At 38.2% G+C, this 17788-nt stretch overlaps 3 protein-coding genes across 5 annotated transcripts in view; 1 reads left to right on the top strand and 2 right to left on the bottom strand.

Annotated features, from left to right (window-relative positions):
* LOC146323142 (general transcription factor IIF subunit 2-like) overlaps positions 1-5580 on the top strand; it is a 71351-nt gene extending 65771 nt beyond the window's left edge. For both annotated transcript variants that reach the window (XM_084725395.1, XM_084725393.1), the window contains exons 6-8: positions 1494-1593; positions 3007-3150; positions 5112-5580. In XM_084725395.1, coding sequence (XP_084581521.1) covers positions 1494-1593; positions 3007-3150; positions 5112-5246 — 379 coding nt within the window. In that variant the 3' untranslated portion in view covers positions 5247-5580. The remainder of the gene's footprint in view (positions 1-1493; positions 1594-3006; positions 3151-5111) is intronic.
* A 3238-nt stretch (positions 5581-8818) lies between these two features.
* Positions 8819-15479, bottom strand: tpt1 (tumor protein, translationally-controlled 1). The gene is made up of 6 exons (XM_084725391.1): positions 15323-15479; positions 14600-14673; positions 11350-11534; positions 11073-11178; positions 10204-10320; positions 8819-9249 (listed from the first exon to the last, which is right to left on the bottom strand). The coding sequence occupies exons 1-6, from the start codon at positions 15348-15350 to the stop codon at positions 9247-9249; spliced, it is 513 nt and encodes a 170-aa protein (XP_084581517.1). The 5' UTR covers positions 15351-15479; the 3' UTR covers positions 8819-9246.
* An 855-nt stretch (positions 15480-16334) lies between these two features.
* ranbp2 (RAN binding protein 2) overlaps positions 16335-17788 on the bottom strand; it is a 31885-nt gene continuing 30431 nt past the window's right edge. For both annotated transcript variants that reach the window (XM_084725389.1, XM_084725390.1), the window contains one exon: positions 16335-17489. In XM_084725389.1, coding sequence (XP_084581515.1) covers positions 17184-17489 — 306 coding nt within the window. In that variant the 3' untranslated portion in view covers positions 16335-17183. The remainder of the gene's footprint in view (positions 17490-17788) is intronic.

The following is a 17788-nucleotide window of genomic DNA, read 5'->3' as shown; positions in this document are numbered from 1 at the left end:
GCACTCTGCCATGTGAATGAGTTCTTTATACATCGTATATGTGCATCTTGACCACAGTTGATCTCGAATACTACTGGACGGACCAGCTTAATTTCCTCTTTTTTTTTTCTTTTTTTTTTTGTAGTTGTGCACATTCAGTACTGTACGCTGAAGGACTTCTGTCATTCAGAATTTGGGAAAAATCCTTGAAAAAACTTTTTTCATGACTTTAATGTCTTTGTGTTTTATGGCTGAATGTCTGGTCGTCCCATTCATGCAATATCTCAAGAATGCCTAGAGGGAATTTCTTGAGATTTTGACCACTTAAATCTCATCAGTTCATCCTTGAATACATGAGGACAGTCACCGTGACCTTGCTAAACACATTTTTTGGCCATTGCTGAAGAATTCATACAGTTATGACAAATTACATGCAAATATCAACAGGATAAAATAATGAAATGATGAGATTTTATATCCAAAAGGTCAGAGGTCAGCTTCACTGTGACATCATAATGTCCATCTCTATCAATCCCCTGTACTTCTCTGTAAAAAATGGTCTCTAAATTTAAGACAACATGTTTCTCACTGGAATTAGGCAGGTCAATATTGTGATAACTTCCATTTTGACAAAAAGTTATAGTTTTGTCAAAAGTTATAGTTATAGGTCAGTATAATGGTGAGTTCCATATTAAATTCCTTAAAAGTCTTCACTACATACGTTATATGTGTCTGGACAGACATGTATACAAACTATAACTTGACATCTTAATTCTCACTCTTCTTAATTTGCCTCCAGGGGCTGCAACTGATCAATAACTGCTTCAATTTGAAATCTTGTTTCAGCTCAGGACAAGGTATGTGGAGGTCATGTTAATGCTGGTGAAACTGTGCAAATCTCTGCAGGCAGTTGTGCTGGCATTGCAGTAGGTGCTTCACCATCAGTTACCTCGCAGGAATCTTCACTCTGAGTGACCTTCTTTAATGGACATTATTATTAGTAGAAAAGACAAACCAAGACGTATGGAGAGAGAGAGAGAGAGAGAGAGAGTTTCTAATGCATCAGCAAGCTTCACTAATGGATTAATTAGTGTAACTGTGCTTTATCATTGTGAATATATCACAGTAATTATAGCAGAATATCAAACAGCTGCAGTGCTTTCTATTTAACACTTCTTGAAGGTTCATAATGTTTGTTGTTTTGTGCGGCCATCAGTCTGAACAAAATGTGTCAAGATTAATCAAAGGCAACAAAAAATAAATGGAAAGCAGAATATCTTTGGACACAGCAGCTGCCATGACTTATTTTGTTAGTTAAACCTCAAGGTGCTGACAGTCGTCTCCTGCCAACAGGCACATCTGTCAGCAGGGATCAAGTTGGATCACGGAAAACACAAAGCAAACTTTGTCTCCCTTTGTGTGCGTGTGTGCGTGTGTGTGTGTGTGCGTGCGTGCGTGTGCGCGCGTGTGTGTGTGTGTGTGTGTGTGTGTGTGTGTGTGTGTGTGTGTGTCAGGCTGCAGATTAAAGAGTCCACCAAGACTCCACGTTTGTCACAGCAGCTGGAGAGAGCCGTCACTACTGTCTTCAAGCCTGTGGCCAACCACGACTTCAATGTGAGATCCAAGAACAGCAAGGGATATAATGAAGTATTCTATGTATATTTGTGTATATAGACTATATACACACACACATATTACACTGAGGTAACGGCAGGACTGACCCACATATTTTAGCAATTCTATATATAAATCTATAGGCTCCACATACTGTCTATCACTGTGTGTCACATAACAGCCTGAATCAGCTGCTGTATGTAAAAGGTCGAGGGACCTGCGAATTAAAATGTGATCATCACCTGAATTGACAGCCCTAAAATACAAATTATACACATCAAGTTCAGTTAACTTGTCGCAGAGTGTTCATCAACTTATGAAAACATACTGTAGGTATCATACAGAGAGCTGTAACACTCAGTTGATTAACCATTAAGGGTCATTTTTCTTAAGCAAAAATGTTCCCTGCTGAAAACAGCTGTTTTTCTTAATTATCTCTGATTGTAAGCTGAATTTCTTTGTTGTGGACTAACTGTTGGACAAAATGAGACATTTGAAGACGTCCTCTTTAGTCAGAACCAACAATCAGTGAAATAAGCATCAGATTGATTGAAACTGAAAATGATAATAATTGTTAGTTGCAGCTGTAAAAATTAGGAGTGTCAGAATTTCAATAGTAAATCAAAAATCGATCAAAATGAGCTTTAAATTTCAATAATTTAAATCAAAGGCAGGTGTATTTTGAGAATCGTTACACCCCTCAGTAATAGTGTTAGTAGTAGTAGTAGTAGTAGTAGTAGTAGTAGTAGTAGTAGTAATAGTTATCATTTTATTATTATAAGTTGTTAATAGTTCTGTTAATGCTAATCAATTACATTAACTATAATTATTATTTAGATTTGATTTAGAAGGGCTATGGAGTCGGGATTTTGTGGTTGAGACACATCTCGTTGCAATATTATTTAATGAATTTGTCAAAAAATAAGTTTATCAGTGTTTGAGCAGTATTCTCACCTTTTTTCATCTTTTTATGTCTGATTATATCATATTTTTGTAAAAAGATGAGATGCAACTTTTAAAGGCCAATCATTTTCATCAAAATATATTTTGAGACAAAGATAATTACATTAGCAAATTTTTGTAGGTATTGTTAGTTTTAGATTAAGTCTTTTAACACATTTTTAAAGTGTAATGAATTCTTGTCTGGGACAAGGATGTCTGTATTATGTTCTGTTAAAACCCAAAAAAAAAAAGGTTTTCATGTCAGTGTTGAACAACATACACACTGATGCCTGTATAGCTGTTAATCAGGATAATATCATCCTGATAATAATCTGTCGGGTTCTATGTGTATGGATTGTGATCTAACTTTGACATTAGCAGAATGGTCCAGTTACCATTAGTAATATTATTATTATTATTATTAAAATAACATTAATAGTATTGAGTATTAATATTCTGTGTGATCCTCAGGTGGTGTATGATAAGAAGAAGAAGTCTGAGGGGAAGATGGTGAGGGCAGAGCGGCAGGTCGTGCTGGACATGCTCTTCACCGCCTTCGAGAAGCACCAGTATTATAACATTAAGGACTTGGTGGACATTACCAAACAACCTGTGGTGAGCAGCATGCACACAGACACACACACTCACACACACACTCACACACACACTTGCGCGCGCGCGCACACACACACACACACAAAAACAATATAGCCTGAAAGACCAAAAAAAACAATACACCTGCCCACTATCCACCTTGCTTTGTTAAATTTGAACAAATCGCCCACAGCATGACGTTCATGCCTGTTCACACTATCTTTTGTGGCTGAAATTTGGGCCAACATGCGCGCACACACACACGCTCACACACACAAACATGGGATGAATCGATACAGAGCAGTGGATTCGTTCCAGCTCGCAGAGAACAGCAATGTGTAGGTGCTGATGAGACCTTGAGGTCCTTCTCTCCCTCTGATTGCATCTGATTGCATAACCATCGGCTGAGTAGGAGTCAAACGCCGCAATACACTCCACACCATCATTTCTCTCCTAAAGCACTTGGCTAACACTCAAATTAACTGAACTAAAGTAACCGAAATGCCCATTATGAAAAGTCTTGAAACACATCACTGTTATTCATCAGGTGCAGCGGCACGTCACTACCAGCTCAACAGAGACACCCAGTGGATGTTGGAGGGCATCGTCTCTCTCACACAGCACTGCTGCTCAGCTTGTGTTGGATTTATGCCTGTTTGTGAAATTAAACTGTACAGACACTGAAGAAATGAATGATCTAAGCAGCTTAAAATGAGAGGCAGAGCCGGGTGCATGAACACAAGCACAGAGAAACCACCAGTTAGTATAAAAGTAGTAGAAAATTGGCTCAACCATCTCAGAAAGCTGATAGGGACTGTCAGATAGTCTTCAATTCTGCTGCCAGGAACCAAGACTAGAAACAGGCAGAAAACGCTAAACTTAGCCAAGAAATAATGAGCTTCTGGAAAACCTCATTAGGCCATTTTGAATGTTTTTTTTTACAGATTAAACCACAGAGATATAACGTGTTAGTGAGCTTTACACAGGCTGTAAGATCTGCAGCTGCATCATAAAGACAGGGGTCTTATTTTATAAATCAGACTTAGGATCGGTTTTGTTCATAAGTATGACTTAAGTAGAAAACAATAAATCAGTAGTTATTTATAAAACCTTACTTTGATGTGGAAATTACTTGACTTAAGTGATTTTCCTGCTGGTCACATGTGCCTGTGGTGAACTATGCATCAGGTTTATGAACCATGTGACAGGAATTATCAGTTAAAGATGTGAGGAATTCATAGCAACACTCTCCCAAGTGATGTGTTTGATTTTGTTTGACTATTTAGACTCGTGTCTGGCTTTAATCTTGTCTGACATCGCTGCGAGCTTGTCTTGATCTTTTTCTTTTTTGGACCAAGACTGTTGACTGTAAAGAAAAAAAGAAAGTTGAGAAAACGCACAATTTTAAGACAATGTCTTCACTAAATTTGGGGGTTTTAAATCAAACTTAAGTTTTGAAATAAACTCAAAAAAGTTTGGCAGACTTATAATATGTCATGGATTTAGTAATGTACTTTTCTTCTTTAGATCCAGCAAATTCTTTATTAAAAAAAAAATCTTCACCATTTTTATCATTACTTTGGTGCTTGAAAATTAAATGATTGCAATTGAAAATATTACAGTATTAACCATTATTTACTTTGACTTACATTTAAAATAAAATTTAGTAAAGGTATTTGCTCTAAAATTGTGAGTTGCTGATGAAAACCTCATCTGTACTTCATTATTTAAGGGGAAATCCCTGATTTTAACACAAATGTCATAAATAAGTTGAGATTTATAAATCGCAGGTGCTTAAGTAACAGATTTTCTTCTTTTTTGGCTCAGTATCTTAAGCACATTGTTAGAAATGATCTGAAGACTAAATTCAACTACAGTTGTTATGTTTCTGTTAGGTACCAGTTCTAAACAAAAACATGCAACACATCTGTCTAATTACAGTCATATGTGTCAGTCTGTTCATTTCAGTGTTTTTTTTCCAGACCTACCTGAAAGAAATCATGAAGGAAATCGGCACGTACAACAACAAGGGAGCTCACAAAAGCACCTGGGAGCTGAAGCCAGAGTACCGACACTACCAGTCAGCTGAGGAAGAGGAGGATATTCAGGCCGCGTAGTTCCAGCGAGTACCAGGAGAGAACAGAGCCGCAGCCGGAGTTTACAGCTGGTTAATGTTTCCAGAGGAATCCAGGTTTTTCACCGACTTCATGAACATAGATGTCAAAAAGGAAGTGCAGTTTATCATGTTTGCAGGTGCAACGTGATGTTTTTGAGTTAGTAATTTTTATGTTAACAATATTAGGGGTGAAAAAGTCACGTTCGCTAGCACAGCACTTTGACCTAAATGAACAGACAAATTGTTCACAGTGATTGATTCAAGCAGGTTTTGTGTTTGGAAGTGGAGTAATGAATAACCAGTGGCTGTATGGACAGAGAAGGTTGAAAAATCACATAAATTGGATTTGACTGAGGCTGCAGCTAATGATTATTTTCACAATTAATTGTGTAGTTTATAAAATGTCCATAAATTGTGAAGATTGCTCATCACAGTCTTTAAATTGCTTCTTTGGTCCAACCAGTTGTCCAAAACCCAAAAGCTTTTCATTTATGATCATAAATGTCAAAGAAAAGCAGCAAATCCTCACATTGAAGAAGCTGGAACCATCAAATGTTTAACATAAAGAAACAATTCATTGATTATTGAAATAGCATGTGATTAAAGGAGAAATCAACATATTTACTGTAATAAATCATAAAATGACCATGATATGTCTTCAGAGATTAAGAAAACATGTTAAGCTGAAATACTCCCTTCTCTGACAGCCACTGTGACGACCTCTGAAATTTTTATACCAGGCAGGAACAACAGTTTTTGTTGCCTGGTTCACATTAATTAAGAGTTTAAATTACTGTTGAATGTTATATGAATGACTTAGTGTCTGAGTGTTTATGAGTTGTAAGGAATCATTCATTATCCTTTAGAAGGAGTATATGTTTGTAACTGTTAAATTGAGCAATATGTTAATGAAGTCTGACAGGCAGTGAGACAGGCAGTCACTGAACTCCACTTCCAGAGGGGCAACTCGCTTTAACCACAGACTGTACATTAAATAGTATTTCAACGTATTTAATATACAGTCTAAAGCTCCAACTTGCTATTGGAAATGCTGTACTCACTTTTTGCAAGCACATTTGCTGCATGTTGCTGCTTTAATTTTGTGGTTTGTGAAGTTTAGCCTGTCATGCTGATGCATTGTTCTGTGTACAATGATGCTGATTAGTAGAAAAACTTGTTTACCAACAGTAGATTCACCTTCTTTTACGAGCGCATGTTGTCACGATGACAAATTGCATATTAGTGCGATATATTGGTGTTTAGTGCTGCGAAATTGCCGGAGCAAGTGAAAATAAAAAAAATCAAATCAAATCGAAAATTGCAGACAAAATTGCAAGGTTGTGCAGAATTCACAGGACATTAATTGTTACGATTGCAACATCACAACTTGCTGGAAGGACTGATAGAAAATGCAAAAACAGCAGAATGGTAATTTAGTGGTAGAAGTGCAGCTGTCGTTGGAAGTAATCAGATAATTTTTGCCTTGTTCGTTCAACTAGTGCAGGAAAAGCATCAGTATGTTCTGTGGGAGTATTCATGTTACGTATTCAAAGAAGTAAAGACCTTCTAGCCTGCCAGTGAATTCAACAGCAGCCGTGAATAAGAGAAAAACAAAGATTTAAGAGGATAATGTCTGGAAGCTCATTTTCATCTTTTTTCTAGTAGTGTTACTATAGCAACTGTGGACAGCCTTAAACTATATTTACAATAAATCACAGGGCAGAAACCTGCTGCTGCTCAGTGAGTCTGATGGCACACTGACCACTAATTTGTCAGCTGAAAGAGGCCAAATATCTGATCAGGCTGATTTTTTGATAAATTCTTTCCATTCAACCAAACACATCACCACACCGACGAAAGCGCACATCAACTCACATCCAAGAGGTTAATGACAGCACGAATGTCAGTATACATGATGAGCTGTAACCTCTCGACCGTGAGTGAATGCACGCTTCCTTTGCACTGTGATACAGCTGGTGGGTGTAGTTCGGTAGAAAGAAAATAGTTCCCACATGAAGCGGCTCACAACGAGGTCTGCGGGTTATCTTGAGTAACCAGGTCACGATTTCTGGAGAGACGTTGCCGAGTTTTTCAGATGTGTTCAGTGGCGCTCTGAGCACCACAAGCTGTGTGTAATCTAGTTCCATTATATTCAACAGAAGGTCGATAGCTACAAAGCTCTGCAGCTCATATGGAGTCAGATCAGTCTCAGTATTAACGAATGCACATGTGAGGATTCACACATGCATTCTGGGTCTCTCCACGTAAACATTTTTCACTGCGCACAAAATAGTTTTATATGCATGTGAAACAAATACATAACTCAAAAATGTATTTGATACACAGATTTCTTGTTCTAAAGATACATTTGTGGATATTTTAAAAGTATTTGCAATTTTTAAAAACGTATTTGGATGTTGTTACATATATACACAGACTATTGCACCTGCATTTACAAACTGCTCATCCTTTCTGAACTTCACTGCATTCATGTTTCAGTGATTTTTGAAACTGTCCTGCCATGGCTGCACTGACAAATGCATTGGGAATTTTCTGTAGCCAATCAGACGGTTCCTTGCAGTTCAGCCAGTGGATGAGAACAACCCATCTGCATCACACTTGCACTTATTGGGTGAAAACTTTTCTAATGTGGCTGGAAGTACGAATTCTGTGGTCTTCGCCAGTTTAATTGCATTAACACTGTATCACATTTGATGTACTGGGAGCTCAAATCCTCTGGCCAGTTAGGTGAGCAGTTATGCTCCGTCTTTGGCAATCAATCAGCATCTTTACACAGAAAAATAGAGAACTAGGGTTCGATGAGCATCTGCTTCCTTCAAAGTGACTGTTTTGGGGAGAGTTGCAGAGTTGAGATATTGGTGGTAGAGATCTTTGCTTTCTGTCCAATATAATGGGGCTGAATGCCACTCTGCTTGTGGTGCTCAAAGTACCAAAAAGTAAATACATTTGAAAAATTTTTAACCAGTGTCTCTTTCCAAAAATCATGACCGAGTTATTCATGATAACAAACCTTGTGAGCAGTTTCATATAGAAGTAAAATTCTAAAGTACTTCCAGGATATTTTTTACAGCAGTAAGAAAGTTCCTCCATGAAACTGCTAAACAAAATCAATGGAATATTTTCAGTAAGAGTCACAATCTTTGAAAAAGGACACTGGTTTTAATTTTTCAAATGAAGTTGTTGGTGCTTTGAGCACAAGACAAGTGCCACTTAGGACTATTATATTGGAGAGCAGGTGGACGGCTCCAAAACTCTGCAACTCACACCAAAAAAAGGCTACATGGATAGGAAGCACTACAGATCAGGGAAACATACTTTTTTATTTTGGAGTGAAGTGTCCCTTTAAGAAATCTGCATGTTTTCTTAAAGGGACAGTTCACCCCAAAATAATGTCTACTCACCCTCATGCTGATTGAGGGTCGGGGTTGTTTTGTTAGTCTACAAAACACTGCAAGGGAGGACAACAGCTTTGTAGAATCTCTCCTCAGTTAAACTGTAGCCAGAACAAGTAAAGACTTTAACAACATCTCAAACATACAACAAAACCAAAAGTGGTGGTACTAGATTTTATTTTCAAATTAAAACCATAGGTCTTTTCATCGTAAATGGAATCATACTTAAACACAAAGATGTCCGAGGTCAACGTGTATGGATCATTGCTAAAATGGTATGCAGACAGAAGAAAAAAATTTTTTCATTTAGTCAGAGCATCACTCAGTGTCCTGCCTTTCGTTTTCGATCACAGAAACTGGGCCAATCCTGGGACAAAAATCAAACACCGCAAAAGCCAAAAAGAAAAAGTTAAAAACTGTATTCAGTGACCAATAATGTTTGAGTCACCCAGTCGAGGTGGTGCTGTGGGCCAGAAATTGTACAAGAATGTTTCCGTTGAGGCATGTTGCAAAATAGTGCTCCTTCAGTCTGCTCTTGGGGCCAGTTTTGGAAGCAGCAGCCAATTGAAAAGCAGATGCTCCATGTAGTTACTGCAAAGAAAGAAGAATACACATTAATATACTTCATCTACCAGGCATCTTTTCTTAATTGAGATTCTAGTTTAATTAAACCAACTAAATGAGTCTGACTGGTTATCAAATAGTTTAATGAGTCCATGTGACCTACATAAGCAAACCAGGTCAACAAGATTAACTATTTCTACACTTCATTATTAATATGAACAGTAATTCCAATCATTTGGTGAAAATGTATTCTTTAGCTAAATATAAACAAACCAAAACATTTCATAAATGGCATGAATATACAGTATACATGTAGGATGATTATGTACCAAATAGTAATTTGAAAATTTTAATTTTTGAATGATTTTAGCAATGATTTTATTGTTCCTCCAGAATCTATGATCAGAACTGTGTCCATAGCAACAGTATGTTCTTCATCTCAACAATCTGCTACACAGAACAGTACAGATCTTCAATTGCTGTACTTGACCAATAAGATCAGAGTACTTAACAAAGCCATATAACAAAGTACATATGATAATACACTGTACAGTGTGATAGCCTGGCTCAATGTCCTGTCCACAGTACCATCTGTTCTTAAGTCAGTTACTAGCTAACAACACTGAAGACTGTCTGTGACAGATCTGCACAGGTGAGCTGAGCAGAACCGTCTGTAAAAGATAAGACCACGAATATTATCAAAATTACAAATAATACATAACATTATGATCTGTTTATATGACTACAGCATTCAATTTCACCACTGAAAATGCCCAAAGTCACGCTCAGGATTTCACTTGGTTGGTTTCATTTGATACAAATGAGGGCCAAGGTGTCATGAATGTTGTATCACTGACGGTCAGACCGCTGAGATCACTGTTCTCAGTCTTTTTCATTTAACACCTGCGTTTTCCATGCATTGACGTAGAGAAGGTTACAGCCAGCCTGTCTGCTTCAGAGCGGACTCAGCTGAATACTTACACATTTCTCAAGCTCCAGACCATCTTTGAAGAAAAGGATGTATGGTGTGACACCGTCCTCACGGAAGTTCAGCAGACCCACCATGCCCTCTGGGTTCATGCCCTCGCCTGTGAAAAACTGCAAGGAGACAAAGACAGTATGTCAGATGACAATAGCCAAAATTGTACGAGTTCAGTTCTCGAGGACATAAAAAGGGTGCCCACAGGGTTCTCAAAGTTAAATTTAAGGACTTTAACTAACCCTAACTTCACCACCATACCAGCATAATGTTAAATAGTATGGACAGCAAAATTTCTATATAAACTAGACACAAATCTTAAAAAGGTTCAGCCACATTAGATGTCAGCAAACAACTATTTGTGATGTAAAGACGGCATCTCTGAAGACTATGGCCAAAATTGTGCGAGTTATTTTTCATATTCATAGAGTATCGCCTGGGGCTCTGTACATTACATTTAAGACCTTTTTAGTACAATCAGCTGATCGGTCACAATTTCATGCGATTAATTTTCTGCTGCAGTGAAAAAACAAAAAAATAATTACCTGTGGTTGCCACCTGGATAAATAAGCTTTGTGGCAGCTAACAACACAGCCTTTCAGTAGCTTATTACGCTGCGATCTGAGCTGATCTACACACTTTCTGGCTGAATGAGGTAAAGTAAGTGGCCCTCAGCAGCAACCAGTGGAAACAACAGATAATATTGGAATCAACTGTCACACATTCATTCATGCTCAGATATTGCCCAGCCATAGTAAGCAGGCTTAATGATTGTGTTTTTTTTTTGTTTTGTTTTTTTTAAAACACTTTAAATACTGTTTATCATCTTTGACATTCCATCTTTGAGTGTATGGCTCCTCTGTATATTTACCTGCAAGTCCTTAAACTTTCCTATGACATTCTTCACTGCTCCTTGGACGTCCTTCTGGAACTTCTCCACTCTCTCTGGATTGTTCTTTTCCAGGTGGGCCTTGATGCTGAATGTGCAAATAAAGCGAAATTGAGTCACATTTGTCATTTCTGTGTTAGATTCAAACACACCACACAGTTATACTTCAGATGCACCAATCCAACTTTCTCTACTGGTACCCAAACTTAGGGCACCTGTCGACAGAAAGTACAAATCCTCCTTCAGCACTGTTACTCACGCTTTCACGTAGTCTTTGATGTAGGCCATGTAGCCCTTCTTGTCGAACCCTGTCTCCTGCAGATGGTGGTTGAGGACGATGTCGACACCAGAGACACAAGATTCGTCGGTGCCCTCGCACGCTTCATCAGCTGAAGCATTGGCGGAAATTAAAGCTTCATCGAACCCTTCTGTCCTGGTCACCATCTAGACAGAGGGCAGCAGAGATGAAAGACAGGATTTAATGATGTAAGGTAGATCACAGCAAGAATAGGATAGATGAGGTATAAGAAAGTTCACATTTACACACGTTTGGCAGTGGGGATAAACTTCACCTTTTAATTAGCAAATAATCTGTAATCCAAATGCGAACAAATATTTGGAGCCATATTTGTTCCAAAAATTAAATCTCATGTCAAAGAATGGTACACGTATAACTTACTTTCATCCCATTTAAAAAAATAAAGAACATTTTTGATTTTGTTCCACTGAAAAACACTTGTGTAGGACGGGTTTGATCAAGCACAGAGTCCAGCTGCACTGAAAAAACTCGCGGACAGTGTTACAGAGCTACAGTGCTTATTTATCTATGCTTTTAGCACAATCATGTCCCAAACAAGAATTCAAAACTTCAATTAAAAATATGTTAAGCCTGAACTCAGAGCAGAGTTAGTGAGTCAAGGTGAACTGACAGCAATTACAAGTGTGGTTTAACTTTTTAAAACTCAACACGGACAACACTCGCTGTGGTTGGTGTTAATGTGAAATGCAAAGGTTGTGAGGGCAACACGTCTGACAAACTCAGAATACAGAGCGACTAAAGGTTACAGAGTGCACAGTGTTCATTGCCCAAAAGTTCCTCAACATCTTCAGGGGCCCGTACTTAAAAACTTTTAATCCAGATCAGAATGATCCAGATTTTGTAATACTTTGCTGTCCCAGATAAAACTGATCATTCTGATTATGATACCACGGGATCAGGGTTACAGAATGTAGATTTGCAGTCTTTGGATAGGTCTCCATCTGTTGGTTAAGGCAACACTTCATTAACACAGACATGAAAATGTTGGGAAGAAGTCTGAACAGCAGAATTTACTGAGGCTGGATATTATATGGATAACTGGTTTGACTGCCACTGTATTTATTAATAATGTACTATTCTTTGTATCTTTGTAACTGAGAATAATAATACGAACATGTAACTTTTGTCATCACTGTTTTTTTGATCAAAAGACCCCCAGTAATGTCCCACTAGTTGCAGTGCTGGTAGGTCAGGGCGTCTCTTTGGGGCCTGATATCCCCCTGATCCTGATTTTTAGCATCAACTTGCAAATCAGAGTTTTGAAACCAATGTTTGTGAATTGCAGACTATCAGTGGGGAGATATTACAGTATGAAGCAACACGGAGCTAACAACAAAAACATAACAGGAAGGATATCTCGTGTTTCCTCCCCGACATTAAAAGTGTTGCCGTGGTGACTGACTGACAGGCTGCTGGTTGTAGAGACGTTTAAGAGATTTTATTTTCTGTTGTGTGTAAAAATGCTCTAAATAAATAAAAGCAATGAAACTGAGTTTTACAAAATTACATTACACATGTGTGTACATTTATGGATGTTATACATTTATGAAAATGATCGCCTTTCATAGTTGTGTCACAAATGTCTGTCAACTAGAACAAGTTTAGCTGTAGTCAAAGGAACCATTTCTTGGTTTAAAAAAAGCAGGAAATCTGCTCAAGCACTGGTAACTTTATATTTTTTGACGAATTTGTCGTTCATTAAATATCAGATGTGTCTCATTCATGTCATATCAATTCTGTACCTTCAAAATCAAAGCTTAATAAGAATTATGGTTAAAAAAAAGTATATTTTGATTAGCATCAAGAGAATTCTGAGCAACTGTTAAAAATAATATGGCTTTTCACTATAACCATGCTGTGAACTGGTGAAAAAAATAGCATTTTGTTAACTGTCTGATTTTTCAATATGACAGACACATTTACCAAAAAAGAATCACGAGGTTGATCTGTTATGAGGTTCAATAGCCAAGAATTTGATATTTTCAAATATACATTCCCAGCACAAAAAGGAGCAAAACTCAAAATAGAGTTTCGTCCCAATTCTCAAGAATGAGTGATTAAAGCTATATTGAAAAGGGAAACTGATGGGGTTATTGTTTATTAATGGGCCTTTCAGACACAAGAGCATTTTGATCCAAGTGTAAATTTTTTTTGCTTGATTACAGTTGACCCAGATTAGCAAAATGGGAGACCAACCTGACTTTAATATTCACTTTTGAACCATTGTAGTTCAAGTCTGGTTGTGGCATTCAGTATTAACTTACTTCCATTGCTATGATTCATTCTTTTGTATGTTGTACACACCCAGTTTGTCATCCTGACAGCAGTGATGTCATGTAAAAACAATGTCATTCACATCACTGCAGGCATAGTCAGCCACAACAAGGAGAACTGATCACATGACCAATCGCAGGTATTGAGCCAGGTGAGGGCAGAACAACTACATTTAAAAACATTTAAGTGATAGCACCGCCTTTTAAAAACACACAGCTTATAACAGGCAGAGAGTAAATAAATACTGGCGATACAGACCAAGATAGCGTGATGACCCAATAGATAATCTATATTTATCGTGCAAGCCCGCTGTTAAATGCCACTAAAATCCCACACACTGCCAAACAACAATTTACTCCCAAATTCCATGATAGGTTTGTGAAATTTCAGAAATGTGTCATTTTTGTGGATGTAGATGGTAATCACCACTTCACATATGTGACCTTATATTTACTTATATTTGACAAATTTATTAAGTTTAATTAAAAAAATAAATAAATAAAATAATAATAATAATAATAAATTACCACCCACTGCATGAAAACAGTACTATTTGATTATCTCACACCTGTGTAATTATCACATAATTAACCATAAAATCTGGGGATGATTTCTAAAACATTTCAAATACATAAGTTGTAATCAGCACCCATTTACCATTAAAATAAATTATTATTATTAAATTATGGGTCCTAGAAACTGAAACGTTACCACAAAGACTGATGACATCAACCAGATAGACAATTAGAAACTGAACCAAGATAATCTAGTGTAGAAGTTTAACTTAATTTTAGACTCCACTAAATACTCTGAAAAGGGTCTGTGCAGAGAAAGTTTATGGTTACTGTTTTTTTTTTTTTTTTTTAGTCTGAAACGGGTTCAATGTTTTCACTTAACATGTGTATCACTAACTCACCTTTCCTTCAACTTCAAAGAAGATCCCGTCCTCAGTTTCCTTGATTTTGTAAATGTCCGAGAACATCTCATCATCTGAAACGAAGATGATAACTTGCCGTTAGATTTACTGAACACAAAGCCAGTCTCCGGCCTGCTCTGTGATTGCGCCATAAACACTACGAGGCACAAACACAGCGGAGAACAAGCTCAGTTTCTTCCGCATTAATGAATTAACGTTTCTATCTTAACCTAAAGCTGATAGTCGTGATTAAACCATAAAGATATAAAGAGCCGCGCTAAGTGGGGTATTTTTCCAGTGGCAAAGCTAATGCTAACTCGAGTAAAATGTATAATACTGCAGCTAGCCGCTACGTGATGCCGAAAAGGCCACGTACCGTTACACTGCGTGACTTTGTTATGACTAGCGTTATATTTATATCCCGAACCACCGTCACGTATCCTATAACTAAGCTTAGAGCTTCTGGAGTGGCTCTTTATTCACTTTTAGCCAACTTGCCGGCAGTTGAACCGCTGTCTCGGAATAAAGCTAGCCGGCAGCATCACCGGTTAGCCAACGGGGTGGCTAACACTCCGTCTGTGTTAGCATCTGGCTAGCATGATAACACGAGTTAGCTAAAGTTAGCTAGCCTGATCAACTCTTTATCACCTAACATATTACACGCCTAACTAACCGTGGCGCTGCCTGACGACCATAAACGAGCACATAAACATCACAACTTACTGCTGATGACACACTTGTAGATGATCATTTTTGCTGTTTGGGTGTTAACTCTTCCAGAGACGCAGGGCAGATCTGTCGCCTGAACAGAACCGTGAGGAAAAAGAGCGATGAGGCCGCGAGGCGCTGCATTTACGTCCCACTGACGTCACCGCGGTCGGCAGCTCCGGCTCTGCTGCCACTTTTCACATGGTGTCTGACAGCGGTACTGCATCCACATGCGTCATAAAAAAAAAATACTGATAGCAGATGCAAGACTATGAAGTTATATTTTTCACTAGGACTTTTAATAAGAAAGGGATAATGTACAGTGAGCAGGTCATGATTGTGAAACAGGATGATGCAGGACCCCGACATGAGAGGGAGGGGTCTTAAATCATCCTGAAGGGGATAACAAAAGGCCGATGATTACTCATGAGAAAACAATCACTCAAGTGTGGTCTTCAGTTTCTGCCAGTGTCAGACTTTGATCAATGAGTCCGATATGTTGATCAATAATAGATAGTCCTTGAGCAGGTTAAATCAGTTGCTACAGGTGTTTCGACACCATGCATGCATGGCACCCCTGATCTTAGTAAGATTATTGAATAAAATTGTCTTCTTCATAACCTTTCTTCTCAACATGAGAAAAACTAACCCGTTACCATGAGAAAACAAGCTTGTTGTTCTGAGATGACAGCAATAAAAAAATATTTCCCCACTATTAAGCTCTTGCTTTTATAAGTCATAGGACTAGGAACAGAAAGAAATACTAACAAGAGTTCATGACTCCACTTCCCCAAAAGTGGCACCAAATAAAAGTCTAATTTTTCAGTCATCATACTAAATTATAATATGCTTTACTATTCAGTTATATTTTCTATAAAATTTGTGTCCCAACATTTTCACTGTGGTTTATGTCCTCACAGCACTACAGCCTGTGACGTCGAGGTTATGATAGATGCAGACTGCACAGTGACCATGTTTGCTTGGTCAGAATAAAGTCTGCATGTAGAAAAGATCAGACAACCATCCATTACTTGTAAAGCAACTTTATTTCTCCTTTATCAGCATATTATTTTGGTACAACAAGCACCATTTCAACTCCGTGATAATCTCAAGCTATAATCAACAGATCGCCTTTGTGAAATCCAAACCAGATATGACGGCATCATCTTGCTGCCCTCCGTCGACAGCGCAACGCAGTGAGAAGACTGAAGTTTATGTGGGCAAGTCCAATTATCTGCACGCTGTGAAATCCACTTAGACAAAGAAAACTCACTGGGGGAGCCCTACAGTAAAAACGTACACGGAGGCAGCATTTGGAGTGAAGGCAGGGGCACGGTTACAAACCAACAGGTGCTTTGAAATGACAACCTTTCGATCATAGTTAAGACTTCTTCAAAAGAAACAAAAGGAAAAAAAAAATCAGTGAAGTTTTATGAAGACGACCAGCACATTCAAATTGAGCACATGCAAAGACATGAGAACAAAAATAGACATTAAAAAAGTAGTCCATGTACAATTATACACACAAAATAAACAAATGAGAATTTACTGACAGACGATGATAAAGATGCAAGTGCAACAGAGCAAAGGTGTACTATGTTTGCCTCCTCCCACATACTACACCGTGTTTCCCATTTGTGACTGCGTTACAGGAAAATAATGTTTAATTCCAAGCCTACCGGAGCCAAGTTTCTGTGATGAAATGTCTTGCTCAGTGGTCCTGTGATCAGTGTTTAATTCTCAGATACCTAATGACTATGGATTCAGTTTTAGCAGGAGGGAATGCACTGCACGGGGAACACGTCATTACCCAAAGTCTTTTAAATTTTACAAACCAAAACCAAGCCGTGAACCTTGATCTCGACATTTCAAAAAGCTAGAGCTGTCCGCAGTCTGTGATGACGAGCTTCTTCGTGGGCGGGCCTGCCTTTGTGCCCAGCTCCCCCATCTGCTGCACCACATCCATGCCGTCCTGAACCCAGCCGAAAACCACGTGTTTGAAGTCCAGGTGTTCGGCTTTCTTCAGGGTAATGAAGAACTGCGAGTTGTTGGTGTCGCGCCCACGGTTGGCCATGGACAGGATGCCGGGGCCTGTGTGCCGAACGTCGAAGTTCTCGTCCTCAAACTTGCTGCCGTAGATGGACTTGCCTCCTGTGCCGTCACTGTTGGTGATGTCGCCACCCTGAAAGACCAACGGGGACCTTGTCAGTAATGTCACAAGAAAACATATTGTTGCCCATGTAAGACAAAAGTAAAATTTTTAGAATACTGTACTTCATCAGTCAAATAATTACCAGCTTTTACCAACTTTAAAGCTACTACAAAGAACTTTTATATTTGCAGATTCTGGAGGCCCTTGAGGACAAAAGCAGCTGTTTCCACCGAAATAATCATAAAATATGACATAAAAAATAAATCTATCTAAATAAAAATGTCCTTTTTAACTGTCTAATGTACAGCTCAATGTAACTTTGCCTGATA

This window comes from Lutjanus erythropterus, chromosome 8, assembly GCF_056507025.1.
Source record: "Lutjanus erythropterus isolate fLutEry1 chromosome 8, fLutEry1.hap2, whole genome shotgun sequence".
NCBI classification, from domain to species: Eukaryota; Metazoa; Chordata; class Actinopteri; order Lutjaniformes; family Lutjanidae; genus Lutjanus; species Lutjanus erythropterus.
The sequence above is the reverse complement of the archived record's forward strand: the minus strand, read 5'-3'. Positions and strand labels throughout refer to the sequence as shown.